This window comes from Balaenoptera musculus, chromosome 9 (genome assembly GCF_009873245.2).
Source record: "Balaenoptera musculus isolate JJ_BM4_2016_0621 chromosome 9, mBalMus1.pri.v3, whole genome shotgun sequence".
Classification (NCBI taxonomy): Eukaryota; Metazoa; Chordata; class Mammalia; order Artiodactyla; family Balaenopteridae; genus Balaenoptera; species Balaenoptera musculus.
Genome location: NC_045793.1, coordinates 52,016,492 through 52,044,433, shown reverse-complemented (window position 1 = coordinate 52,044,433; position 27,942 = coordinate 52,016,492). Strand labels below are relative to the sequence as shown.

At 42.4% G+C, this 27,942-nt stretch overlaps 1 protein-coding gene across 5 annotated transcripts in view; it reads right to left on the bottom strand.

Moving 5' to 3' along the window:
- Positions 1 to 27,942, bottom strand: part of OSBPL3 (oxysterol binding protein like 3) — a 197,229-nt gene that overhangs the window by 90,189 nt on the left and 79,098 nt on the right. For all 5 annotated transcript variants that reach the window (XM_036862923.1, XM_036862922.1, XM_036862925.1 and 2 more), the window contains one exon: positions 1,155 to 1,392. In XM_036862923.1, coding sequence (XP_036718818.1) covers positions 1,155 to 1,250 — 96 coding nt within the window. In that variant the 5' untranslated portion in view covers positions 1,251 to 1,392. The remainder of the gene's footprint in view (positions 1 to 1,154; positions 1,393 to 27,942) is intronic.

Below are 27,942 nucleotides of genomic sequence, written 5' to 3'. Positions count from 1 at the left end.
AAAATTACTCTTCCTAACCCCTCAGGGGAGATCTTGGAGAGCTCCCCAAACGCCCCTATGGCAAGGTCTAATTTGTCTAGAATTATAGATTCTAATGCCACGAAGCAGTACTGAGAGGTGGCAAGCTCCCTGTCCCAGGCAACGTTGGAAGGGAAAGACCCGTAGTGATGCGCCATAAATGTGTGGACGTGCCTGAGGCGGGAGGCTGCTTGACTGTTGCTTCCAACCTGGAACCAAGGACTCAGAGCCAACTTAGGCCAGTGCGTCCCATGGAGGAAAGGCAATGCCAACACAGCCAGCTGACACTCAAAAGGTTCCAAGACCACTTCGGTTGTAAACCCACAGCTTTTGGGCAGCCCACTCTCTTTTGACTTAACTGAAGGTGAAAGAATTATAATAATTAATGTGCATTTACTGCCATGGATCTAAAACCAGCAAATTCTGCTAACAGAGATTTTTTAGAAAGGAAATCGAGGAGCAACATATAATTAGCTGATAGTTATTTAGGAGTTAACTATTCAGTCCTTTGTTTCACTTCTTTCTTCTTCCTACTTAATTCCTTTTGACCACTTCTCTGTTGACTTGCTTCCCTTGCCCGTTAGGGAAGTAAAGCAGGTGAGACCCAAAGTTATAACGGGGCATTCTGTGGTTGGAAGCTGTCATAAAAGGTTTGGTAAAGTGAAGGAAGAAGAGGGTGGGAGGATATTATAATTACTGGAAAAGTGATTGTTAGCTTTTTTGTTTTGGTTAGTAGGGTATAAAGGAAAGTGTGGGCTCTGGAGTCAAACAGAATGAGCTTTGGTTTCTTGTCTCTGCCACTTAATAGACTAGCTATGTGTCCTTGGGCAGATAACTCAGTTGGTCTGACTCAGCTTCCTCACGGAGAAAACAGGAATATCAATATCTGTGTTGGAGGACAGTTGCAACGATTGAGTAAAATAATCCAAAGAGACAAATACATTTCTTCCCATCCAGTAGGGTCTCGGGCTGCATTATTAAAATTATCTAAAATTTACTCTTCTTAGATAATTAAGATATGACTAAAAGCAAATGCTCTTAAACTGAGAAGCAGGAGTTCCCAAGTCAATGTACAGATTTTAATGTGCAAACTTCTTGATTTAAATTTGCATCTTAAAATTTGCATTAAACTTTACCTGTCGACTTCCCTGCTTAGAAGAGCAACTACTTGTGCTCCTTGAAGGTGAGACCAATTTGGGGGACACCCCAAGGCTCTTCTCATCACTCATCATGAACAGCAGGTCCTTGGCCTTGATGTAGTCAAAATGCCATAGAAGACAGTGGAGCAGAGAGTATGGAAGTCAGACACAAGCAGGTGGCTCAGCTTTTATCCAATATGTTTTAAAAGCATTTTGGATGACCCAGAGGAAATCCCTAAAACAAAAAGAAAAGAATTAGAGAGAAGGTACAAGGCATCAGATATCATCTATAATTAGCACTGATCCCACAAGTGGTTTATCTACACTACAGATTACAGAGCCACGATGGTTACTCACATCAGGGGCTGTGAAGGAAAAGACGCATTATACCTATCTCTTATGGGAAATTACGTATAGGCGGTTTTTCGTGTAACTTTGCAATATAATAGGCTTAAGAACGTAAGAAAATTTGAGTCCAGACACATACAAAAATCTGTACTATAAAAACCATCCCAAACCACGAGATACCACTTCATACCAACCCTGATAGATACAATCAAAAAACTGAAAAATAACAAGTGTTGGAAGAAACTGCAACCTTTAGGCATCGCTGCTAGGAATGCAAAATGGTGTAGCCATAGTTGAAAACAGTTTGGCAGTTTTTAAAAAGTTAAACATAGAATTATCATATGATTCAGCAACTCCACTCCTAGGTATATACCCGAAAGAACTGAAAACAAGTATTCTAACAAAAACTTGTACAAGAATGTTCACTGCTATGCTGTTTATTCACAAGAGTCAAAGGCAGAAACAACCCAAATGTCCATCAACTGATGCATGGATAAACTACATATGGTATATGCTATGGTCTGGATGTTTACACCTCCCCCCTAACTTCCACCTCCACCCAAATTCATATGTTGAAATCCTAATGCCCAATGAGATAGTATTAGGAGGTGGGGCCTTTGGGAGATGTTAGGTCCCGAGGGCAGAGCCCTCATGAATGGCATTACTGCCCTTATGAAAGAGACCCCAGAGCTTCCTGGCCCCTCCCACCATGGGAGGGTACTGTGATAAGCCTGCCACCCGAAGAGGGCCCTCTGACCATGCTGGCATACTCATCTTGGACTTCTAGCCTCCAGAACTGTGATGAATAAATTTCTGTTGCTTATAAGCCACCCAGACTGTGATATTTTGTTATAGCAGCCCAAACAGACTAAAACAGCATATTCACACAGTGGATTATTATTCACTTCTGTTATACATGCTATAACATAAATGAACCTTGAAAACATTATGCTAAATGAAAGAAGCCAGACACAAAAAAACCACATAGTGTATGTTTCTATTTATATGAAATATCCAGAGTGGGCAAATCCATAGAGACAGAAGGCCAATTAGTGGTTGCCAGGGGCTGGGAGATTTGAGGAATGGAGTCTAGCTATGGGGTTTCCTTTAATGGTGATTAAAATGTTCTGGAACTAGATAATGGTGATGGTTGTACAGCATTGTGAATGTACTAAATATCACTGAATTGTACACTTGAAAGTGGTTAAAAAGTTAATTTTATGTTATGCATTTTACTACAATTAAAAAAAAATCCCGGGCTTCCCTGGTGGCACAGTGGTTGAGAATCTGCCTGCCAATGCAGGGGACACGGGTTCGAGCCCTGGTCTGGGAAGATCCCACATGCCGCGGAGCAACTAGGCCCGTGAGCCACAATTGCTGAGCCTGCGCGTCTGGAGCCTGTGCTCCGCAACAAGAGAGGCCGCGATAGTGAGAGGCCCGCGCACCGCGATGAAGAGTGGCCCCCGCTCGCCGCAACTGGAGAAAGCCCTCGCATAGAAACGAAGACCCAACACAGCCATAAATAAATAAGTAAAATTAAAAAAAAAAATCCCTTTCTGGTTTTTTGGGGGATAGAGGTTGGTAATTTGTTCTACCAAAGGTTTCTGGAGACTTCTTACAAAAAAAAAAAACTATAACATGATGTGACAAAAACTATGGGGGAAAGCAGAATTTTCCATACCATCTATTAGCATATTAGTAATTAAATCAATGATCATTTGTTGAGTCCATACTACTTACTGCCAAGCACTATAATATGGGTTTCCCACACACAGTGTCTCATTTAATCAAAGTCTGATGGGATGGGTATTATCTGCATTTTACAGAGGAAAAAGCCAAGTTTCTGAGAAGTTAAGTCAGTTGTCCAGTCATGCAGCTGGCAAGAGACTGCATCCAGGCTAGGTCCCAGGCCTTTAATCTTGGTGCTGGAAATTAGCATGCCTTGACGGCCAGGTCTGGTGATAACAGCTACTGCCCCACCTCTGGGACCTAAGAGAACTGAGGAGCTGAACTAGGAAGACTCAGGAGGGAGCACATCATAAGCCAGCTTTGAAGAGGCAATGCCGCATTCTCTCCACAGCACAGTGCGGATCTCCAAGATGGCAAGGATCTCTGGCGGGGAAGGGGATTGACCAGGGCATTGGCAGAGACCCCTTTATGAAACTGAGTCTCTCTGCTGACTTTAGGATTAACCTCTCTATCCAAAACTTTATTCCCTTTCTTGTTTTGCAGCTGTGCCTCCTCAGCAGCGAGGAGCAGCAAAGTAACGAAGCAAGAGCCCATGGCGCCTTCTCAGGACAGACCCCACTCCCCATGTCCTCTGCCTGCCTCTTGTTTATACAGAAAAGCTTAGTCTCCCAGGCCTCCGCTGGGTCTCAAAAGGCTGGCTCAAGAGTTAGTGATTAGGAAATGTGAAGATGTAGAAACAAAGAATAGCTGCTGTGCCAGGAAACTGGTAACAATTTAGATCATAAATCAGCAGTCACTGAACTCCCGGTTCCTTGAAAGATACAAAGGCCTGACACACATTCCTGAGTTGTTTCTATAGGAAGCAGACCCTCACCAGATGAGAACTGCTGACCTCAAGCACGGAGACCCCAGGCCAGTTGAAACTGGAAGATTGATGGTGCTCAAAACTTCACCTTGATGCCAACCAACCCGAGGACTGTGCACAAGCTGGTCATGCACCCTGCAGCCCCCTCACTCACACTGTCTTTAAGACCTCTGTCTCCTAACTGGCAACTCGGAGATGGTCTTAAGACATTAGTCCACCGCCTTCCCAGATTGCTGGCCTCCTGAATAAAGCAACTTTTCCTTTTCCACCAACCCTTATCTCTTGAGTATTGGCCTTTCGAGCAGCGCGCAGCCGAACTTGGTACCTGCCTCATCCGGTTACATTTACAAGTAGTTGGCTGGGCTGCCACCCTTGTAGCTCTTTAGGGGTGAACCACTGCCTTTACCCACAGCCCTGAGTTAAGGGTGACTAACATGTTTAGGTTTTGCCTTCAGAATTTTATTTGACACACTAAGTAAATTCTACAACTTTCCCAAGCACGTTAACAACAATAAGAAAAAACGTTTTTATATCTAATTCATTTGGTTCTTAGTGTTCACATAGTCTAATTTTAAAAGAAGGATGTTATACAGCTGTCCAGGAAGCAGCTAGTTAAATATTATATCAAACTTTTGGTTAATTATTAAGTACTCAAGTCTCCTATGCCTTTCACTAACACTTCTTAAATAATGAGCATGTTAAGGCCATAAACTAAAACCAAGACAATGCAGAGAAATAACAAAATCTCAGAAAATAAAATGAAGGTACCTGTAGGCATAGAACTCAATTCCCACGTTGCTTTCATAGAACCACCCCCCCTCCGCCACACACACACACAAATCTCTGTATTCATTATGTACTGAATCCAACAATAAATAAGACTAAAAGCAAACCAACACCAGCATCTTCATAAAGTTAGCTTTACTTATGAGGCATGACTAATTGTACCTGAAATTAGAAGCAAATGCAGTCTAGTTAAAAACTGCCAAGAGAGGCTGTTAAGCTATATTAATAGTTCGTTTAATAGCAGTGTTGGCTGTTGCTGTTTAAGAAAGAGAAAAAAAGAAACACCTGATGGAAACCCCAAATGATGAAATGTCTGTGGGGACAGCCATTGCTATGACAATCGGTTCCACAGTGGATGAGGAATACCAACAAAGGGACTCTGCTTGTGTGTGGAAGTTTTTTGTTTTGTTTTGTTTCAAGGCTGAGATTCTGACAATGAGAGCATGGGTTGAGAGGTGGTGTGTGACATGTGCAGAAGGGACAAAAAAGAGCATTTGGGCCATAAAGTAAGAGTCACGGGAATTCTGAAACTGTGTCAGAACAGAAACACCATAATCCTCTCCTAGAGGCAGTTGATTAAAAGAATGATCGTTATCTTTTAACCCTGCCAAATTTCACTTCACAGGCAACGGATATGAAGGCCAGGGCTGTGAACAGGCTAAATCCATACTCATTTAAATTGGTACTTTGAGTTAAGGCCTCTGAAGGTACCACCTGCTGTGACCCTCACCCCTGTCTCTTCTTCTTCTTCTTCTGGGAAAAGAAAGGGTGAGAATCTACAGTCCTTCCCACATCCATCCCCAGGTAAGTTTAAGATTATGCCTATGGAAATATATCTGTTTCATCCCCCAGAACCTTCCGGCCTAGCTTCATCAGAAATTCAGTCAAAATTACCAGGGGCAGCTTAAAGGGCAAAAGAAGTCAAATTCTAGGGAAAGGATATGCTTAAAACAGGGCAGAATAAAGAATAAAGAATGAAGGCAGCAGTAGACCAAGACTAAGGTACTGGAGAGGTAAGGCAGTCATGTGGAATGAGGCAGCTATTGTGTCCAACCTAGGGGACCCTGCAGGCTGGCCTGGGGGCGTCACCACAGGAAAGACCTTCACAGGAGTCCTCAGAGGACCTTGACAAAGGGGAGTCACATGAAAGTCTGGTGTCCTCTACTCCAATTAGCTGACTAAGTAAAATGGCAAAGAGAAAGCCCTGCAGGGAGACAGACACTGGCCAGGGGCCAGGCCATGGATCCAGGGGTGTAGGAGATGATGAAGCAGGTACACATGAAAGACCCTTGGTGCATTCACCCCTCCCAGTGACCCTTCCACGGACAACCTCTAACTCAAGAGGATTACTGCTTCGAACAAAATACAATAGTTTCGCTGCTCACACACTGTGAACAACCTAAGGACAATAATTTATTTCCTCCCTTATTTTTCACTGAGGCATAACTTACATACAGTAAAGTGAACAACTCTTTTTTTTTTTTGGTAACATCTTTATTGGAGTATAATTGCTTTACAATGGTGTGTTAGTTTCTGCTTTATAACAAAGTGAATCAGTTATACATAAACATAAATCCCCCATATCTCTTCCCTCTTGCATCTCCCTCCCTCCCACCCTCCCTATCCCACCCCTCTAGGTGGTCACAAAGCACCGAGCTGATCTCCCTGTGCTATGCAGCTGCTTCCCACTAGCTATCTATTTGACATTTGGTAGTGTACATATGTCCATGCCACTTTCTAACTTTGTCCCAGCTTAGCCTTCTCCCTCCACGTGTCCTCAAGTCCATTCTCTAGTAGGGCTGTGTCTTTATTCCCATCTTGCCCCTAGGTTCTTCAAGACCTTTTGTTTGTTTGTTTAGATTCCATATATATGTATTAGCAGACGGTATTAGTTTTTCTCTTTCTGACTTACTTCACTCTGTATGACAGACTCTAGGTCCATCCACCTCAGTACAAATAACTCAATTTCGTTTCTTTTTATGGCTGAGTAATATTCCACTGTACATATGTGCCACATCTTCTTTATCCATTCATCTGTCGATGAACACTTAGGTTGCTTCCATGTCCTGGCTATTGTAAATACAGCTGCAATGAACACTGTGGTACATGACTCTTTTTGAATTATGGTTTCTCAGGGTATATGCCCAGGAGTGGGATTGCTGGGTTGTATGGTAGTTCTATTTTTAGCTTTTTAAGGAACCTCCATACTGTTCTCCATAGTGGCTGTATCAATTTACAATCGCACCAACAGTACAAGAGGGTTCCCTTTTCTCCACACCCTCTCCAGCATTTATTGTTTGTAGATTTTTTGATGACCGCCCTTCTGACTGGTGTGAGGTGATATCTCATTGTAGTTTTGATTTGCATTTCTCTAATGATTAATGATGTTGAGCATTCTTTCATGTGCCTCTTGGCCATCCATATGTCTTCTTTGGAGAAATGTCTATTTAGGTCTTCTGCCCATTTTTGGAGTGGGTTGTTTCTTTTTTTGATATTGAGCCCTATGAGCTGCTTGTAAATTTTAGAGATTAATCCTTTGTCAGTTGCTTCATTTGCAAATATTTTCTCCCATTCTGAGAGTTGTCTTTTCGTCTTGTTTATGGTTTCCTTTGCTGTGCAAAACCTTTTGAGTTTCATTAGGTCCCATTTGTTTATTTTTGTTTTTATTTCCATTTCTCTAGGAAGTGGGTCAAAAGGATCTTGTTGTAATTTATGTCATAGAGTGTCCTGCCTATGTTTTCCTCTAAGAGTTTGATAGTGTCTAGCCTTACATTTAGGTCTTTAATCCAATTTGAGGTTATTTTTGTGTATGGTGTTAGGGAGTGTTCTAATTTCATTCTTTTACATGTAGCTGTCCAGTTTTCCCAGCACCACTTTTTGAAGAGGCTGTCTTTTCTCCATTGTATATTCTTGCCTCCTTTATCAAAGATAAGTTGACCATATGTTTGTGGGTTTATCTCTGGGCTTTCTATCCTGTTCCATTGATCTATATTTCTGTTTTTGTACCAGTACCATACTCTCTTCATTACTGTAGCTTTGTAGTATAGTCTGAAGTCAGGGAGCCTGATTCCTCCAGCTCTGTTTTTCTTTCTCAAGATTGCTTTGGCTATTCAGGGTCTTTTGTGTTTCCATACAAATTGTGTAATTTTTTGTTCTAGTTCTGTGAAAAATGCCAGTGGTAGTTTGATAGGGATTGCATTGAATCTGTAGATTGCTTTGGGTAGTACAGTCATTTTCACAATGTTGATTCTTCCAATCCAAGAACATGGAATATCTCTCTATCTATTTGTATCATCTTTAATTTCTTTCATCAGTGTCTTATAATTTTCTGCATACAGCTCTTTTGTCTCCTTAGGTAGGTTTATTCCTAGGTATTTTATTCTTTTTGTTGCAATGGTAAATGGGACTGTTTTCTTAATTTCACTTTCAGATTTTTCATCATTAGTGTATAGGAATGCAAGAGATTTCTGTGCATTAATTTTGTATCCTGCTACTTTACCAAAATTCATTGATTAGCTCTAGAAGTTTTCTGGTAGTATCTTTAGGATTCTCTACGTATCATATCATCTGCAAACAGTGACAGCTTTACTTCTTCTTTTCCACTTTGGATTCCTTTTATTTCTTTTTCTTCTCTGATTGCTGTGGCTAAAACTTCCAAAACTATGTTGAATAATAGTGGTGACAGTGGGCAACTTTGTCTTGTTTCTGATCTTAGTGGAAATGGTTTCAGTTTTTCACCACTGAGGACGATGTTGGCTGTGGGTTTGTCATATATGGCCTTTATTATGTTGAGGAAAGTTCCCTCTATGCCTACTTTCTGGAGGGTTTTTATTGTAAATGGCTGTTGAATTTTGTTGAAAGCTTTCTTTGCATCTATTGAGATGATCATATGGTTTTTCTCCTTCAATTTGTTAATATGGTGTATCACATTGATTGATTTGCGTATATTGAAGAATCCTTGCATTCCCAGGATAAACCCCACTTGATCATGGTGTATGATCCTTTTAATGTGCTGTTGGATTCTGTTTGCTAGTATTTTGTTGAGGATTTTTGCACCTATGTTCGTCATGATATTGGTCTGTAGTTTTCTTTTTTTGTGACATCTTTGTCTGGTTTTGGTATCAGGGTGATGGTGGCCTCGTAGAATGAGTTTGGGAGTGTTCCTCCCTCTGCTATACTTTGGAAGAGTTTGAGAAGGATAGGTGTTAGCTCTTCTCTAAATGTTCGATAGAATTCGCCTGTGAAGCCATCTGGTCCTGGGCTTTTGTTTGTTGAAAGATTTTTAATCACAGTTACAATTTCAGTGCTTGTGATTGGTCTGTTCCTATTTTCTGTTTCTTCCTGGTTCAGTCTCGGAAGGTTGTGCATTTCTAAGAACTTGTCCATTTCTTGCAGGTTGTCCATTTTCTTGGTGTATAGTTGCTTGTAGTAATCTCTCATGATCGTTTGTATTTCTGCAGTGTCAGTTGTTACTTCTCCTTTTTCATTTCTAATTCTATTGATTTGAGTCTTCTCCTTTTTTTTCTTGATGAGTCTGGCTAATGGTTTATCAATTTTGTTTATCTTCTCAAAGAACCAGCTTTTAGTTTTATTGATCTTTGCTATCATTTTCTTCATTTCTTTTTCATTTATTTCTGATCTGATCCTTATGATTTCTTTCCTTCTGCTAACTTTGGGGTTTTTTTGTTCTTCTTTCTCTAATTGCTTTAGGTGTAAGGTTAGGTTGTTTATTTGAGATGTTTCTTGTTTCTTGAGGTAGGATTGTACTGCTATAAAGTTCCCTCTTAGAACTGCTTTTGCTGCATCCCATAGGTTTTGGGTCATCGCGTTTTCATTGTCATTTGTTTCTACGTATTTTTTGATTTCCTCTGATTTCGTCAGTGATCTTGGTTATTAAGTAGTGTATTGTTTAGCCTCCATGTGTTTGTATTTTTTATAGATTTTTTCCCGTAATTGATATCTAGTCTCATAGCCTTGTGGTCCGAAAAGATACTTGATAGGATTTCAATTTTCTTAAATTTACCAAGGCTTGATTTGTGACCCAAGATATGATCTATCCTGGAGAATGTTCCATGAGCACTTGAGAAGAAAGTGTATTCTGTGGTTTTTGGATGGAATGTCCTACAAATATCAATTAAGTCCATCTTAAATGTATCATTTAAATGTATCATTTAAAGCTTGTGTTTCCTTATTTATTTTCATTTTGGATGATCTGTCCATTGGTGAAAGTGGGGTGTTAAAGTCCCCTACTATGATTGTGTTACTGTCGATTTCCCCTTTTATGGCTGTTAGTATTTGCCTTATGTATTGAGGTGCTCCTATGTTGGGTGCATAAATATTTACAATTGTTACATCTTCTTCTTGGATTGATCCCTTGATCATTATGTAGTGTCCTTCTTTGTCTCTTGTAATAGTCTTTGTTTTAAAGTCTATTTTGTCTGATATGAGAATTGCTACTCTAGCTTTCTTTTGATTTCCATTGGCATGGAATATCTTTTTCCGTCCCCTCACTTTCAGTCTGTATGTGTCCCTAGGTCTGAAGTGGGTCTCTTGTAGACAGGATATATATGGGTCTTGTTTTTGTATCCATTCAGCCAGTCTATGTCTTTTGGTTGGAGCATTTAATCAATTTACATTCAAGGTGATTATCGATATGTATGTTCCTATTACCATTTTCTTAACTGTTTTGGGTTTGTTATTGTAGGTCTTTTCCTTCTCTTGTGTTTCCTGCCTAGAGAAGTTCCTTTACCATTTGTTGTAAAGCTGGTTTGGTGGTGCTGAATTCTCTTAGCTTTTGCTTATCTGCAAAAGTTTTAATTTCTCTGTCGAATCTGAATGAGATCCTTGCTGGGCAGAGTAATCTTGGTTGTAGGTTCTTCCCCATCATCACTTTAAATACGTCTTGCCACTCCCTTCTGGCTTGCAGAGTTTCTGCTAAAAGATCAGCTGTTAACCTTATGGGGATTCCCTTGTATGTTATTTTTTGCTTTTCCCTTGCTGCTTTTAATATTTTTTCTTAGTATTTAATTTTTGATAGTTTGATTAATATGTGCCTTGGCGTGTTTCTCCTTGGCTTTATCCTGTATGGGACTCTCTGTGCTTCCTGGACTTGACTAACTATTTCCTTTCCCATATTAGGGAAGTTTTCAACTATAATCTCTTCAAATATTTTCTCAGTCCCTTTCTTTTTCTCTTCTTCTTCTGGGATCCCTATAATTCGAATGTTGGTGAGTTTAATATTGTCCCAGAGGTCTCTGAGACTGTCCTCAATTCTTTTCATTCTTTTTTCTTTATTCTGCTCTGCAGTAGTTATTTCCACTATTTTATCTTCCAGGTCACTTATCCATTCTCAGTTATTCTATTGATCCCTTCTAGAGAATTTTTAATTTCATTTATTGTGTTGTTCATCATTGTTTGTTTGCTCTTTAGTTCTTCTAGGTCCTTGTTAAACGTTTCTTCTATTTTCTCCATTCTAATTCCACGATTTTGGATCATCTTTACTCTCATTATTCTGAATTCTTTTTCAGGTAGACTGCCTATTTCCTCTTCATTTGTTGGTCTGGTGGGTTTTTACCTTGCTCCTTCATCTGCTATGTGTTTCTCTGTCTTCTCATTTTGCTTAACTTACTGTGTTTGGGATCTCTTTTTCATAGACTGCAGGTTCGTAGCTCCTGTTGTTTTTGGTGTCTGCCCCCAGTGGCTAAGGTTGGTTCAGTGGGTTGTGTAGGCTTCCTGGTTGAGGGAACTAGTGCCTGTGTTCTGGTGGATGAGGCTGGATCTTGTCTTTCTGGTGGGCAGGTCCACGTCTGGTGGTGTGTTTTGGGGTGTCTGTGACCTTATTATGATTTTAGGCAGCCTCTCTGCTTATGGGTGGGGTTGTGCTCCTGTCTTGCTAGTTGTTTGGCATAGGGTGTCCAGCACTGTAGCTTGCTGGTCATTGAGTGGAGCTGGGTCTTGGCGTTGAGATGGAGACCTCTGGGAGATTTTCGCCATTTGATATTATGTGGAGCTGGGAGGTCTCTGGTGGACCAATGTCCTGAACTTGGCTCTCCCACCTCAGAGGCACAGCCCTGACGCCTGGCTGAAGCACCAAGAGCCTATCATCCACATGGCTCAGAATAAAAGGGAGAAAAAAAGAAAGAAAGAAAAAGATAAAATAAAATGAAATGAAATGAAATAAAATAAAGTTATTAAAATAAAAAATAAAAATTATTAAAAAAAATTTTAAAGTAATAAAAAAAAGAAAGAAAGAAGAGAGCAACCAAACCCAAAAACAAATCCACCAATGATAACAAGTGCTAAAAACTATACTAAAAAAGAGAAAAAAAAAAAACAATGTACAGACAGAACCCTAGGACAAAGGGTAAAAGCAAAGCTATACAGACAAAATCACACAGAGAAGCATAAACATACACACTCACAAAAAGAGAAAAAGGGAAAAAAATATATATATATCGTTGCTCCCAAAGTCCACCTCCTTAATTTGGGATGATTCGTTGTCTATTCAGGTATTCCACAGATGCAGGTACATGAAGTTGATTGTGGAGCTTTAATCCGCTGCTCCTGAGGCTGCTGGGAGAGATTTCCCTTTCTCTTCTTTGTTCGCACAGCTCCTGGGGTTCAGCTTTGCGTTTGGATCTGCCTCTGAGTGTAGGTCGCCTGAGGGCATCTGTTCTTCGCTCAGACAGGACAGGGTTAAAGGAGCAGCTGATTTGGGGGCTCTGGCTCACTCAGGCCGGGGGGAGGGAGGGGTACAGAGTGCGGGGCGAGCTTGGGGTGGCAGAGGCCGGCGTGACGTTGCACCAGCCTGAGGCGCGCCGTGCGTTCTCCCAGGGAAGTTGTCCCTGGATCACGGGACCCTGGCGGTGGCAGGCTGCACAGGCTCCCGCGAGGGGCGGTGTGGAGAGTGACCTGTGCTCGCACAGAGGCTTTTTGGTGGCGGCAGCAGCAGCCTTAGCGTTTCATGCCCATCTCTGGGGTCCGCGCTGATCACCGCGGCTTGCGCCCGTCTCTGGAGCTCGTTTAGGCGGTGCTCTTAATCCCCTCTCCTCGCGCACCAGGAAACAAAGAGGCAAGAAAAAGTCTCTTGCCTGTTCGGCAGCTACAGACCTTTTCCCGGACTCCCTCCCGGCCAGCTGTGGTGCACTAGCCCCTTCAGGCTGTGTTCACGCCGCCAACCCCAGTCCTCTCCCTGCGATCCGACCGAAGCCCGAGCCTCAGCTCCCAGCCTCCGCCCGCCCCGGCGGGTGAGCAGACAAGCCTCTCGGGCTGGTGAGTGCTGGTCGGCACCAAGCCTCTGTGCGGGAATCTCTCCACTTTGCCCTCCACACCCCTGTGGCTGTGCTCTGCTCTGTGGCTCTGAAGCTTCCCCACTCTGCCACCCGCAGTCTCTGCCTGCGAAGGGGCTTCCTAGTGTGTGGAAACCTTTCCTCCTTCACAGCTCCCTCCCAGAGGTGCAGGTCCCGTCCCTATTCTTTTGTCTCTGTTTTTTCTTTTTTCTTTTGCCCTACCCAGGTATGTGGGGAGTTTCTTGCCTTTGGGGAGGTCTGAGGTCTTCTGCCAGCGTTCAGTAGGTGTTCTGTAGGAGTTGTTCCACATGTAGATGTATTTCTGATGTATTTGTGGGGAGGAAGGTGATCTCCACGTCTTACTCTTCCGCCATCTTGAAGCTCCCCCCAAGTGAACAAATCTTAAGTGTACAGACAACTCTATGAAAGTTTACATTTTACATTTGCAAATACTGACATAACCACCATGTGGATTAAGAAATAGAGCAGTTGCAGGCTCCCCGGAAGGTTCCTCCACCCCCTGGCCACTGATCTGCCTGGTGGGGGGCTGGTCCTTCTGCTCCTGCAAGTACTTGTCAATGTGCCCCAGAGACAGAGAGCTGGGACCTCCCTGAGCTTTCAGGAACAGAAAGTATGACTGCTCTTGCACTTTCTGCCTAATACAAGTGTTTTTTGCACAGCAGAACTCACTCTGGGACCTGCTCTCACTTAACAAACCACCTACTAGCCAAATCCAATAGGGATAAGAAGCTTGATGCATTTAGGTCAATTCAAAAATGCTCTTCTTGGGCCTCTGAGATGAGCTGGGTCCTCTCTCACCACTGTCACCCACCTGGAGAAACAGTAGGGTCAGGCCCAGGTGAAAATGGGGCTCTAGTTACAAGTCCAATGGGCATAAGACGTGCAAACATATGCCATCCTGAGGCTCAATTAGGGAAGAGAGAACTCCTATTTCTACCAAGAATGGGGAAGAATAAAAGACCAAGGCACTGCCAAACATTTGGCAACAAAGGCTATTTTAAGACCTATTTTAGAAATCTTCACTAAGAAAAGAATACACAGTTTGGGAAAAGACACAAAGAAGACATACACATGAAGACCTATGTGCCTTCATGAAAAGATGGTCAACATCGCTAATTATTAGAGAAATGCAAATCAAAACTACAATGAGGTACCGCCTCACACTGGTCAGAATGGCCATCATTAAAAAGTTACAAATAACAAATGCTGGAGAGGGTGTGGAGCAAAGGGAACCCTCCTACACCATTAGTGGGACTGTAAACTGATGAAGCCACTATGGAAAACAGTATGGAGGTTCCTCAAAAAACTAAAAATAGAACTACCATATGATCCAGCAATCCCACTCCTGGGCATATATCCAGACAAAACTATAATTCAAAAATATACATGCACCCCTGTTCATAACAGCATTATTCACAGTAGCCAAGGCATGGAAAGAACCTAAATGTCCATCAACAGAGGAATGGATAAAGAAGATGTGGTACATATGTACAATGGAATATTACTCAGCCAACAAAAAAGAATGAAATAATGCCATGTGCAGCTACATGGATGCAACTAGAGATTGTCATACTAAGTGAAGTAAGTCAGAAAGACAAACATCATATGATATCACTTTTATATGGAATCTAAAATATGGCACAAATGAACGTATCTACGCAACAGAAACAGACTCACAGACGTAGAGAACAGACATGGTTGCCAAGGTGGTGGGGGAGGGATGGACTGGGAGTTTGGGGTTCGTAGATACAAACTATTACATGTAGAATGGATGGACGACAAGGTCCTACTGTATAGCACAGGGACCTATGTTCAATACCCTGGGATAAACCATAATGGAAAAGAATATAAAAAAGAATGTATATATGTGTATAACTGAGTCACTTTGCTGCACATCAGAAATTAACACAACACTGTAAATCAACTATACTTCAATTTAAAATTTTTTTTTAAAAAGACCTATGTGCCTTGGAAGGAGCAAGACTTAGGTTCGAACTGGCGCTCCTTAATTACAAACTCTGTGCACTTTGACCAATGTATTAACCTCTCCGATCTTCAGGGTTTTTTTGTTTTTGTTTTTGTTTTTATGTAGGAAATGGGCAATTGTGAGGATTAAATGAGAAAATGAGGATAAAAGTCCTGCCTTAAAGGGAGTAGACACTCAACAGGTCTTACTTCCATTTCCTCCTCTCCCGGCTTCCTGAAAATGGCGTATGCACCAAAGATAAGATCCTCTACTTCTCTTGCAACCAAAAACAAATAAGCACTCTACAGAATTTTGAAACATTTTTGTCTTTCAATATATTAACATTTCCCCAAATCCATAACACAAGTGTGAACAGATTTTTTAATTGTCAAAGCAGCATGCTTACTTTGGGACAAGACATAAATGCAGAAAGATTAAAACCGTATAATTCACTGCCATTGGCTGCCCAAAAATGCAACTTAATAGTAACTTGTAGGTTTGAAACAGCAGCATATAACATAGCTATTTATTGATCTGTTAGGCCTGGGGGTCTGCACTCACACACTCAGTCATGTTTTGCTTGAGAAACAGGTTTTGCTTCCAGCCTTGGAAACAACTCACATGAAGACCAGAGAGCACACAGTTCCTGTTAATTTAAAATTTCCCAGTAAGATATGTCAACTAAAGAAGGTCCCTTGTCACCCAGTTCAAGGATTAGCCACTGCAGTCATTGACCTTCAACACATGCTGAAAGGATTTCGGAACTGAATTAGGAATGAGTCACTCTGTGCTCTGGGAAAACTGGCAGAACAGGCCTTCAGACAGTTAGATATTTTATGCACTCAGTTTCTTGCATCTTCCCATAATTAGAAAAGTACTAAAACCATTAACTAAGACATATGTTCCTCATGACTGGCAGCAACTTTCTACCAAGATGTGTGCTTAACTGCATGTACCCCTTCTCCAAAATCACATACCTACTGACCTGTCCCCCTAGCTCTTCAAAGCAGTTCTTTAGAGCTATCTGAGAGGCTGTCTCTCAGGCTACAGTCCTCAGTAAGCCCCCAAATAAAACTGAAACTCTTGGCTTTCACGTTGTGCGTTTTTAATTCAGTCAACAAATATATAGGTAAATTATGTACTGAGGGGCTTCCCCGGTGGCGCAGTGGTTAAGAATCCGCCTGCCAATGCAGGGGGCAAGGGTTCGAGCCCTGGTCCAGGAAGATCCCACATGCTGCGGAGCAACTAAGCCCATGCACCACAACTACTGAGCCTGCGCTCTAGAGCCCGTGAGCCGCCACAACTACTGAAGCCTTCGTGCCTAGAGCCCGTGCTCTGCAACAAGAGAAGCCACCGCGATGAGAAGCCCGTGCACCGCAATGAAGAGAGTAGCTCCCGCTCACCGCAACTAGAGAAAGCCCGCACGCAGCAACCAAGACCCAACGCAGCCAAAAATAAAATAAATAAAAAATAAATAAATTTATTTTTTAAAAAATTATGTACTGAATTAACACCAAAATATGTATAATGGAATATCCATTTCTGGTCTTCTGGTCTTCTTTGACAAAAGAAAATTATTCAAATCCTGGATATACATCTTTTTGGAAATGATGCCCTCTGAAACACCTTGATTTCCAAAATGTTACATGATCAAAAGTAGGGCTTTGGTTATTTGGCTATAAGCTCCAAAATGATCAGAGGTTTCTGGAAGTTAGTTCTAACCATGATGCCCTTGGACAGCTGGTCCTGGCCCTCTGTGTTAAATGCTGGCCAATCTGCGTTAACGATCTGGACGGCTGGCCTGATCCAGGGGCTCTGACATCTGACTGTTCCTGGGGGATGAGTACTGAGGCTCAGAGGTAAAGGATTCCCCACCCCCTCTCCCCTAAGGGCAAACATAAACTATTTGTTGTGTATTCTCTCCCCTCTGGGAAGACAGGGGTCAAGAGGCCTAAAGATTCAAATGCTTACTCTGTCACACTGAAACAGAATATCCATTTCTACCCCCTCATGATCCACGCAAAGTGTGTTATATGCCCTTTGCAATCCATTTCTTCAGAGAGGAACAAGTTATTGCTCAGAGTTCAATCCAGCAACAGAAATGTATGGGAACACAGATTTGAAGTGTGGCAGCTTCCGTGAGACAAAAAACTTGACAGTGACACCAGATTGTAAGTTTTGCTCAAACTATTTATTTGCCACCACTGAATAAACAGAATGAAAAGCCCAAAAGTACTAGTCAGTCATTGCACAGAATCATAGAACCTAAGAGTGAATTCTAGCCCAACTTTTCATCCAAAGCAAGAATCCCTTTGGTAAATTGCTAGGTCATCCCTGCTTGACCATTTCCTATGACAGAAACAGGGCAACCCATGTCATTTTTTGTTAAAGACGGTTTTTCACTTAGAGTTGAACTCTGTCTCACTAGGACACATGGGCCCTAGATCTGCCCTCCGTCACTACAGAGAACAAGATGAACCACTTCTTCCACCATAACCTGCATCGCAACTACCATCACTGCCACCTCCCACCCAGCAAATCTTTTCTTCTCCAGACCAAACAGTCACATTTTTCATCAGTCATTTCTCATTTGATCCTCATAATCACAGACATCCAACTCTGATTACACTTCAATTTGTCTATACTTCCCTGAAAACAGTGCCCAGATCTAAAGACAAGCTCCAGGTGTGGTCTGGGGATAGCAGGAAAGAAGGAAGCAATCCCCTTCCTTGCTTTATACACACCGCAGCTGTTAATATTGCCTCAGTTTGTCCTAGCTTTGGGGACACACACACCTCTTCCTAGCACTCACTGCCCTTACATCTAGGACTCTGATGTGGTAGGAATTGTGGAGAAGCTGAGTTTCCTTCTTTCTGAGCAGGACTCCTTTACTTCCTTTAGCTGCAATTCAGAACTTGATGGATCTCTATTATTATTGAATTACCTCATATTAGTTTTGACCCATGATTCCAGCCTGTCAAGATATTTCTGGGGAGTGACTGTCATTCTATGTGTCTGGCTGACTTTTCCTTTGCGGCATTCAGAGACTGCATAGGCATGTGAATTCTGTCCTCACCCAAGTAAATCATACAGGGAGATTTACTAAGAAGAGTGTCAAGGGCACTGAGGTTTTCTCCATAGCTTGATGATAATTTGTTCATTAATTAGCATTTCTGGGACCAAATCTGCCAACCCACTGCAAATCCCCATAACCATACAGTCATGTCTAATTTCTCAAAGTGTCCAGATCCACCTTCTTCAAAGTCTCATGGATCCTTGTTTCAAAGGCAGATTTTGGGAGCTCCAAAACCTTCTTTTATTATCCTAGGCCTGTGGTTTTCAGAAAGTGGTCCTCAGACCAGCAGCATCAACATTACCTGGGAGCTTGTTAGAAATGCAAATTCTCAGATCCCACCACAGACCTGCGGAGTCCAGAACTGAGGGTGGGGCCCAGTAATCCATCTTTAACAAGTTCTTCAGGTGATCTGATGCACAGGTTTAAGGACCACTGCCATAGGTGAATACTTTATCTGGGCATAGAACCTTGAGGCAACTGGTATACCTTCCATCAGGGAAATGGAGTAGACCCTGAGCTCTTTTCTAAGGAAGACTCTGTCCCACTTCTTAGCTTCTCCTTTAAGCCACGGATGGCAAATGCCAGATACATGGGCTTCCAATCCCCGCTCCTATGCTTAATTATCACAGCAAGTCTTCTCTAACAGCTTTCCAGAAAACTAGAAGACAGTTGGCTGGACAGATCCTAACCTGCCAAGGTCCACATGGGTGTGGTGGGGCAGGTGGAGGTCCAGGCATCCCCTCCTCCTGATCAGGAGCCTGGATTTCACAAGACATTCACAAGAGTCACCACCTACGAATCTATCCTTGATTCTCAACACAAAGCATCAACCCTCCAGGCTCTTACCAAACATTATAACCTTGAACATTGTACCGTCCAGGCTTTATAGAGCAAGGGATCTCAACTCTGACTGAACATTAGAATTATGTGGGGAACTTTCTAAAATGCTGATGACCAAGCCCAGATCTATCACGTTGGAACCTGAGGTGGGGTCAGGATTTGATAGTCCTAAAACCTCCACAGGTGATTCTGATGTGGAAACAGGGTTGAGAGCCACCAGCAAATGATCCAGAAATATAAGATATATGTACACCTAGCCCAAGTCAGATCATCAGATGGACGAGCTGGTGGAACTGCACTGTTCTCATCTAGGAAGAACCGCTTTCCCCGCACTGTCCTCTGGACTTAATGCCCTTGACCTACAGTGAAAGAGATTTCATGTGTGTGTGTGCGTGTGTATATATATAGATTTCATGTGTGTGTGTATATATATATTTATATATATATAAATATATATATATTTATATATATATAAATAACCAACCCACCAACCCATCTGAGGTTATTGGCAAATTCTGTAGAGTAGTGTGATAATTAAGACTATAAGCCCTGGATTCAAACGGCCTGGGTTCAAAGCCAGCCTTACTAGGTGGCTTTAGGCAAGTTTTCAGCTTCTCTAATCCTCAGTGTTTCATCTGACAGATGGCAATAATTAAAGGACTGCCCCAAAGGGGTTGTTGAGGTGATTCAATGAGCTAATCATATAAAAGCATAGAAAAGGTGACCGGGCAGTCATCTCTAGATGAGTTCGTACAGAATATTGTGGTCACTGTCCTGCCAACATCACAGTGGCTGCTTTTCCCTTTTAATCAGAAAAATAAAAAGGATATATACAAATATCCATTTTCCTACCACCCCAAATTAATAGGTCTCCATCCTTATTTATATAAATATATCTATCATTTTTCTGACTTTTAAAAAATTTTGCATAATAAATAGTATCATACCATACATTTCTTTCTGCAACTGGCTTATTTTCACTCACAATTATTACACACACATACACACATATACACTAGTTCATTCCTACCACATAGTTCCATGGTATGACTCTGCCTTGTTTAAAGTATTCTTCCTTTAGGTTGTTTCTGATTCTTTGTGCTTAAAAACAGTGCTGCAGGATCTGCTTCTTGTGACGCTGTGGCCTGATTTTCTAAAATAAGTGGAACTGTTGTATCATGAGGTAGAACTAGTTTTAGTTTCACCAGATATTCCAAACTGCTCCTCCAAATGGCCAAACCAATCAATTCATACAAGACAAAGGTTGCTTTACAGGACCTTTATAAGCAAATATTCAGGTCTCAGTATCAGAGTGCCTCTCCTAAGTGACTGACTGGCTTGTTCTTGGCTTTTAGACACTGAGAATTTGTATATGAGAACATATCACGTTTTGTCTGGGGCACTAGGATGGATGAGTCAGATTCCTGGCGGCACTGCTGGTAAACCTCAGTGGCAGAAGATGAGCCTTTCCGTGTGCCTGGCTTACCTTTATTGTCCCTGCGCTTCAATTCTCTCAACTACCCACTATTTCCCGTGTAGTGTGTGTATTCTTGGAAACCACTTCAAAGACTTGGTGAAATAAGACGATGTTTAAATAAATTATCTTTTTTTTAAGCTAGAAAGTTGTACAAGTTGCTGCTGGGCTGTTGGCAAGATGTCTGACAGGGGGTAGTTTTCTACTTAGCTTCCTACTGTAGGCTGCCTTCCATTGTATCTACTTGGGTGAGCCCTAGCCTCCAACTGCCTCAAACATCCTTAGAACAAGCGAGAGGGAGGGAGGGTTCAGACACAAATACTAACCCCAGCACACAGAATCAGAAAGCAGCATGTCAGTGAAGAAAGGAGACGGAAGATTGGGAGAGACCCCCAAGGAGCTTACTAGTAGCCTTTCAGAAGTTTACAGACAGACAATTCAGAGCTGGCAGGATTTCTAGGAGGCAGCGCTTGCAGGCAGATGTGGAGAAGGAGGTACAGGTGATTTCCAAATGATTATTATGAAAATTCCATGTTCCACACCTAAACAAATCCTACTCTTCACCAGAAGAGAAGCTATTGACTTAGACCTTAATTTTCCACCTTGTTCACAAGGATATCACAAGACAGATTCCTTATCAAATACATCAAACAGACTTTTCAGAAGTCTGACATCCTTAAAAAATGGGAAGAGCTTGCTATGCATAAACACTTGCTATGCATAAACAGTCTTGCAATACTGGCTGGCTGCCTTGATGCCCAGGGCTTGGCTCCAAAGCTGAGCCCCTACTCTTGGTCACATGGGCTCCGCCTTGAGCACTTACACCCACACCCCACAGCACAGATGTCCCTCGAGACAGTGGCTTTTGCTGCTGGCTCGACTTCATCAGGCTGTGTCCTCCTCACCAGCTACCATATTCTCACTAAACATTCTGTATCCCATTGGTGGTTCCCAATGTTGAAGATCTCACCTATTCTTCCCCCCCGCCAGCCCTCCTGAGACAAGTTCCCAAGCTGGGAATGACTCTCCCCCAATCCTCAGGTGTCAACTAGTACAAATAAGATCTACTGTGTCTGTGGTATTTTTATGATCTAGTAACCTAAACACAAGGGGAAACCAGAGAAATTCAGCATGTTTTGTCTTAAGTGAACCCAGACTGGCTCCTTTTCTAATGTGAACTGTTCACCTCTTTAGTAACAGTACATTCAAGAATTTTGCAGTGGATGGACAGAACTCACCTATATGGAGTGTGATTTTTTTACCCCTGGATGCTTGTCAGAACGTCCTAAGGGGTGGCATAAAGTCCTTATACCACTGTTATCATGAACTTTGGGGGTGGGATCTGGTAGCAATTTTTAAGTGCTCCCCAATAGATTTCAATGTGCACCCAGGGTTGAGAATCACTGGTCTAGAGTTTTCTGAAATTTCCTTTCTCTTTCTAATCATCTTGACAGCATCTGCCTGTCCTTAGGCTTGTGATCTCTTTCATCCGGCACAGTTTACTCTCAGAGGTCCTGTGCAGACTAAAGTAATTCAGTCCCCTGGTGTGTTCTGGGCTGAACTGGCACCCAGAACCTGTTTAGCAGAGATAGGTACATGGTTCCCACCCCTTCACCTGTCTAAGGTTCCAATTCCCTCTCCTCTGGGTGTATTCAGTTCTTTTCAGTTGGTACTTCTCCTTTAGGAAAAAAAAAAAAAAAAAGATGGGAAACAAGTAGAATTGGAACAATTCTTTTGGCTCCTGATGTTTTGAGCAGAGAAAATTTCCACACCCAGAAGATGATCTTTTACTTATTCATGTAGTTCTGGATACACATTTGCAAAGCTGTTTTAAAGTTTTTAACCACCTTTTGCAAGTCTCAGCTCATTCCTGACGTTAGTTCTGCAGACTTTCTTCTATCATGTTTGTGTAACACTTAATACTCTTAACTAAAGTTCTTCCTAACTTTAAAGTGTGGCTTACCGGCTCCTCTTTCTCCCTCCCAGTTAATATGTAGGCATTTACCGGTGTTTTTCCCTCCATCCACTTCTCTCTGTGAGCCTTAGCTCTTGATCATCTTACCCACGCCCATAGCTCCTAGTAAGATAGGTTTCTACTCACTCTGCTCTCCTCACCCTCCTCCAGCCCACAGCCTGGTGGATGGCCCCCAGATTTATCACTAGAACAGGAAGCCTACTGCTTACTTCAAGAGCAAACCTATCGCTCCCTCATGCTGATAACCTGTGCTGACTTCCCTGACTCTGATTAAGACAACCACCCCTCTCCAGGTCCACCCCAACTTTCCCCCAGATCCCCCAATACAGCAGATCCTACCTCTGTCCTGACACTCACCTCCTCACCCCAAAACTTGTTTTCTGTTCTTCCACACCTACAACCAGCAATCCATTTTAGATCCCCATTAGGGGGTCTCCACTTTTTCTTTCCCATCACTTCAATCTACTCTACATTTCCTGGCCCAGTTCATCTTTCCAGAAAGATTCCAATGTCTCTCCTCTACTCCAAATTCCCACTGGTCACTGAACTTCGTTAAAAATCCTAAGCCCTTCACAACGCAGTTAAATTTAAATGGCTTCGGACTCTGGTTCTATCTACCACTTACTGTGTGTTACTAAACTTCTGAGTTGTTTCCTCATCTGAAAAGAGGGTCAATTAATGGTACTCAGTTTTTGTGAAGACTGACTGAAATAATACAGGTCACACACTCAGCACAGTACTTGGCAGACATCAGTCAATTATATTTCAGCTGTTATCACTCAAACCTCAACTCTAAAAACTCACATATACATACCTTACATTGTACACTCTCCTGCAGTCACGTCGCTCTGCCTTGGTCCTTGCTAGTTCTTCTCTACAAAGCATCCTCTAACACGATGCCTCTCCTCCATCTGTGGAAATTCCCTCCACCCTCCAAAGAGCATCGCAAGCATCATCTGCTCCCTGAAACCCTTTCTGAAACCACCCCGACCCCTGGTTTTGTTTCTCTTTTGAACCCCCGCTTTACTTTTGTGACTCAAAGTATGTCAGAAGTTGCCCACATTTTGAGGTTACTCTTTGTAACCTTACCACTAGATGTTAGGTCTACATCACGCTCAGTGACTGCATTTTACTCATCTTTTACCTTCTTGTGGGAAAGCAACTTAAAGATTAGTAGTAATGATTGTGAAGCCAGACTGAATACCCTTCATTAATCTGAGTTAACAGGGAAAAAGTCCTCTGTGTAAGCACATTGACCCATTTCCAAGGAGCCATCCTCCTTCCCTCTTCACTGGAATTACTTGGGATTACATGCGCATTTCAGAACATTTTAGCTAACCCTTCCTTGTGAAGTCTCCTCACCATTTTCTTTGGCCACAAGAGAGATCCTTTCTTTCTTTTCTCTGAACTGTATGAAATGTTTCTAGTGTCCATAGCTATGCCCAAAGCATGCTTCTCTAGGGATTTCATCTCCTGGTTCCCACCACTTTATATCACTGGACAATGCTTTCTGTTGGGTCAGAAAGAAATCCAGAGATATCCTTCCTTGCATTATTTTCTCAGTCTTCTTAAAAATGAAATGATCAGCAAAACAAATCAAGAGTTTATAAGAAATTAGCAGAATAAAACTGCCAGTGGGTTTTATCAGCACATTTGGCATCCCTTCCAGAGTTACAGTCTCTGGGGAGAAAGCATCATCTGTAACCAGTCTGGAAAATCCATAATATTGACCCTACTACAACATACTTTCTGTGGTTTCTCTCTCCCCACCCCCCTTACCTAGAAATTTACCTTTAGGGCCTGGATTTCCATAGGCCTGCTTCTTTAAAGCAAAATATTCCCTTCTAGAATCATATTTTCGTCGTGAGAACCATCCTAACCTTCTTGGTGAGACAAATCGGATGATCAAATCTATGCCCCACTTTTAATGTTTACTTTGCTTAGTCCTCATAAGCTGCACGATGTCAAACAGCTACAGGTATTACTATAACCTCCCTGCTTCCCAGGTGTTTTTAAATGAATTACTGAAGTTCTCCTCCTCGGCTACTGGTCTTCTCTTAGCTATGCGTATTGTTCTCTATCCAATCAAGTTTCCATGGTTTTTCCTTCCCAGCAAATTTCAGTTGAACTCTCTTGATCAGGTTAGCAGATCTCTTGCCAAACACACTTGTCCTCAGAGATGCCAAGAGTCTTCCCCGCACACCAAACCCTGTTTGTCAACACTATCTGTGAGACAGTTATTTGTACACTTTCTGCATCCTCTTCCAGCTCGTGGTCTACCTTCCCTGGAAAAGTAGAAACACCACACATCCCCCTGGAGATCTTCAGTTTCCTACCATGACATCATAGCACCAGAGATACATTTGTGGTTTCTTTTAGTGTACTTTTATGCAAACCAATGAACAGGGTGATGGTTTGTAGGTCTGGTATTTTGGCAGCTTATCACGTATGCCTTGGCTTGTTGTTCACCACTATCCATTTTCCTTCCTTTAATCACAGAACTCTCAAGTTTAGTTGGGCACGAGCTCATCTGCCACATTTCCAGCCTTCCTTGCAACTTGGTGGGGACCAATGAGATGTGAGTAGAAGCTGTGCTAAAAAGATGTGCACATTCCCTGCCCTTTCCCCATTCCTGAGCACTGAGAGATGGCAACAAGTAGACCCAGAAATGAAAGCCACTGGTTGAAGATGTCAGTGTCACTGTACAAGCCCAGGAATAACCATATCTGGACAGTTACATGAGAGAGAAATAAACTTCAATCTTGTTATAGCCACTTAATTTGGGGGTCTCTCAGTTACAGAGATTTAGTGCAAATAATGCAGGCCCTAAGAAGGTAGCATGTCTCACAATCAGGAATCTTGCGTCACCTCTGTACCCTTCAACGGGAAGTTGCCAACCGTCTATCTCTTCGATGGTCAGCTTGCTGGGCCCAGAAACAGGAACCCTTGAACCATTAGCAGTAAGAATCCTCACTGTTTGAAAAAGCAAAGAAAGCTACTGTTTCCAAGTTCCAGGAGTGTATTATCTCCTCAAACAACCCCCCCTATTCTTCAGTAGGCCTTACGGTAGAGATCCATCCTCAAATCATTTCACCTTCTCCAGCAGGACGGGCCCCCTGCATGTTGCATGTGTCACCCACGTGGTCCTGAGAGCCACTCTAGAGCAGGAGCACTGAATGTTCTGGGTGGAGAGGGATGAGTCCACAGGGCATATGCCCATCCCTCCACTCTTGAATACGGTAAAATCAGAAACGGGCTGAGTTTGCTTCTCCTTCTGCAGTTTAGCCACCCTGACTTGTCTCTAGAGGAAGAAACACTGATGGGCAAAGGTGGGCTAATAAAGGAAGCTATAGTGAGAGACAAGAGGATGAAGGAGAATAACTACGCTGATGACAATTCAACTCAATTCATATCTATTAAGTCCCTATTAAGTGTCCATAGCTGTGCTAACCCTAAATGATAGAAACAAGTGACAACTAAGCAGTAGTTTAATCCAAGGAGTCAACTGCTCTGATCAAGGAGATAAGATGTGTGTAGATGAAATGAGTCAGAACACGGTTCAGGGTGGGCTATCTAGTAGGTTTGGTGGACAGTCACAGGGAAGAGTTCAGGGGGGCTGAAGCTGTGAGCTTTGAAAGAAGTGGCCTGAGGGGAGCCTTAAAGATGTGGACGGGACTTGACTAGGTAGAGAGGAACGTGGAGGGTGGGGAGGGCACCTCACACAATATTTCCCAAGCCTGGCTGTATGACAGGATCACCCTGGGGAGGGTCTACAAAATACCAAAGTCTGGCCCCACTCCATACCAAGTCATCCAGATGCTCTGGGATGAGGCCTGGGCAAGCTCCCCAGGTGACTGTGATGAGGCACGAGGGTTGAGAACCACTTCCTAATCTTGCATCCAGAAATGATAGAAAGATTTACTCCACAAAACTTCCGTCTTTCATTTTAGCATTTAATTTCATTTTAGTATCTAATGCCAGACCTATGTCTACTGCATCTAATTTGTACCAAATTAAAATGCAGAGCAGGATGTGACTTAGTTTAAAGGGTAAGAAGAGAGAGCGCCACCCAAAAACTTAAAATAACATCTTGTGGTTTGAATTTTATCAGTGGGTGTTGCGATCCTCCCTTAACTGACAACTGCTGGCGGAAGCAGGGTAGATTTTAACAATTGGCAACCACAGACGGCATTTCATTACCGATGTAAAGAGACTATCCATTGAGTCACTGTAAAATGTGAATGTGATTTCTTAAAACTTCTCTATCTCCCATAAAAATCTTCTAAAGTCTTTTCAGCAATGGAAACATTAAGCTAACAATGAATAATGCTCCATCAGCGGTACCTGAATGCTCTCAAATAACAAGAAAGGAAATACCTAGTGATTGTGGTTAAGGTATCAGATGTACACACTTCAAGTTGTTTGTCTCCCTAACTAAAAATAACCCTAGGACTGAGACGCTAAGCTTCAAACAAATTCTATAAAAGAATTCCCCGATATATATTTGGGGAATATTGCCAGGGCAATAGTAAACAATCCCCTGTAAGAGGCCCAAAAGAAAGCAACAAGTCAATAACTTAGCAAATGTAGGTGGGAAGGAAAAAGGACACAGGGAGTTTTCCTCTCCTAGGGGATGGACTACTGCAAGAAAATGAGCATGAGACACTTTAAACCAGTACAAACTGAAAAACAGTTATAAGGAGAAACAGAATGAAAAGGCAGAGAAAACAGGTTTAAAAAAAAATGAAGTGGGGCTTCCCTGGTGGTGCAGTGATTGAGAGTCTGCCTGCCAATGCAGGGGACATGGGTTCGAGCCCTGGTCTGGGAGGATCCCACATGCCGCGGAGCGCCTGGGCCTGTGAGCCACGACTACTGAGCCTGTGCAACTGGAGCCTGTGCTCTGCAACAAGAGGAGCCGCGACAGTGAGAGGCCCGCGCACCGCGATGAAGAGTGGCCCCCGCGTGCCACAACTAGAGAAAGCCCTCGCACAGAAACGAAGACCCAACACAGCCAAAAATAAATAAATAAATTTTAAAAATGAAGTGGTTATTGGTAGACTAAAGCTAAAAAGGCAAGAAAAAGGTAAGAGCAACTCTGCGGCTAGTGCTAACCATTCGTGGCTGTTTTTTCCCTCCAGTAGAGCATGTAGGTCAGAAGCAATTTGAAGATTGTGTCTAACTCTTGCTTTGTTTTTCAATTTCCTACAGCTAGCATGGAACCTGGTATGTGGCAGGTTATTTATCAAATTGATGCTCAACATCAAAAAAACAGAACAACCCAATTCAAAAATGGGCAGAAGACCTGAACAGACATTTTTCTAAAGAAGTCATGCAGATGGCCAACAGGCACATGAAAAGATCCTCAACTTCATTAATCATCAGAGAAATGCAAATCGAAACTACAATGAGGCATCACCTCACACCTGTCAGAATGGCTATCTTCAAAAAGAACACAAA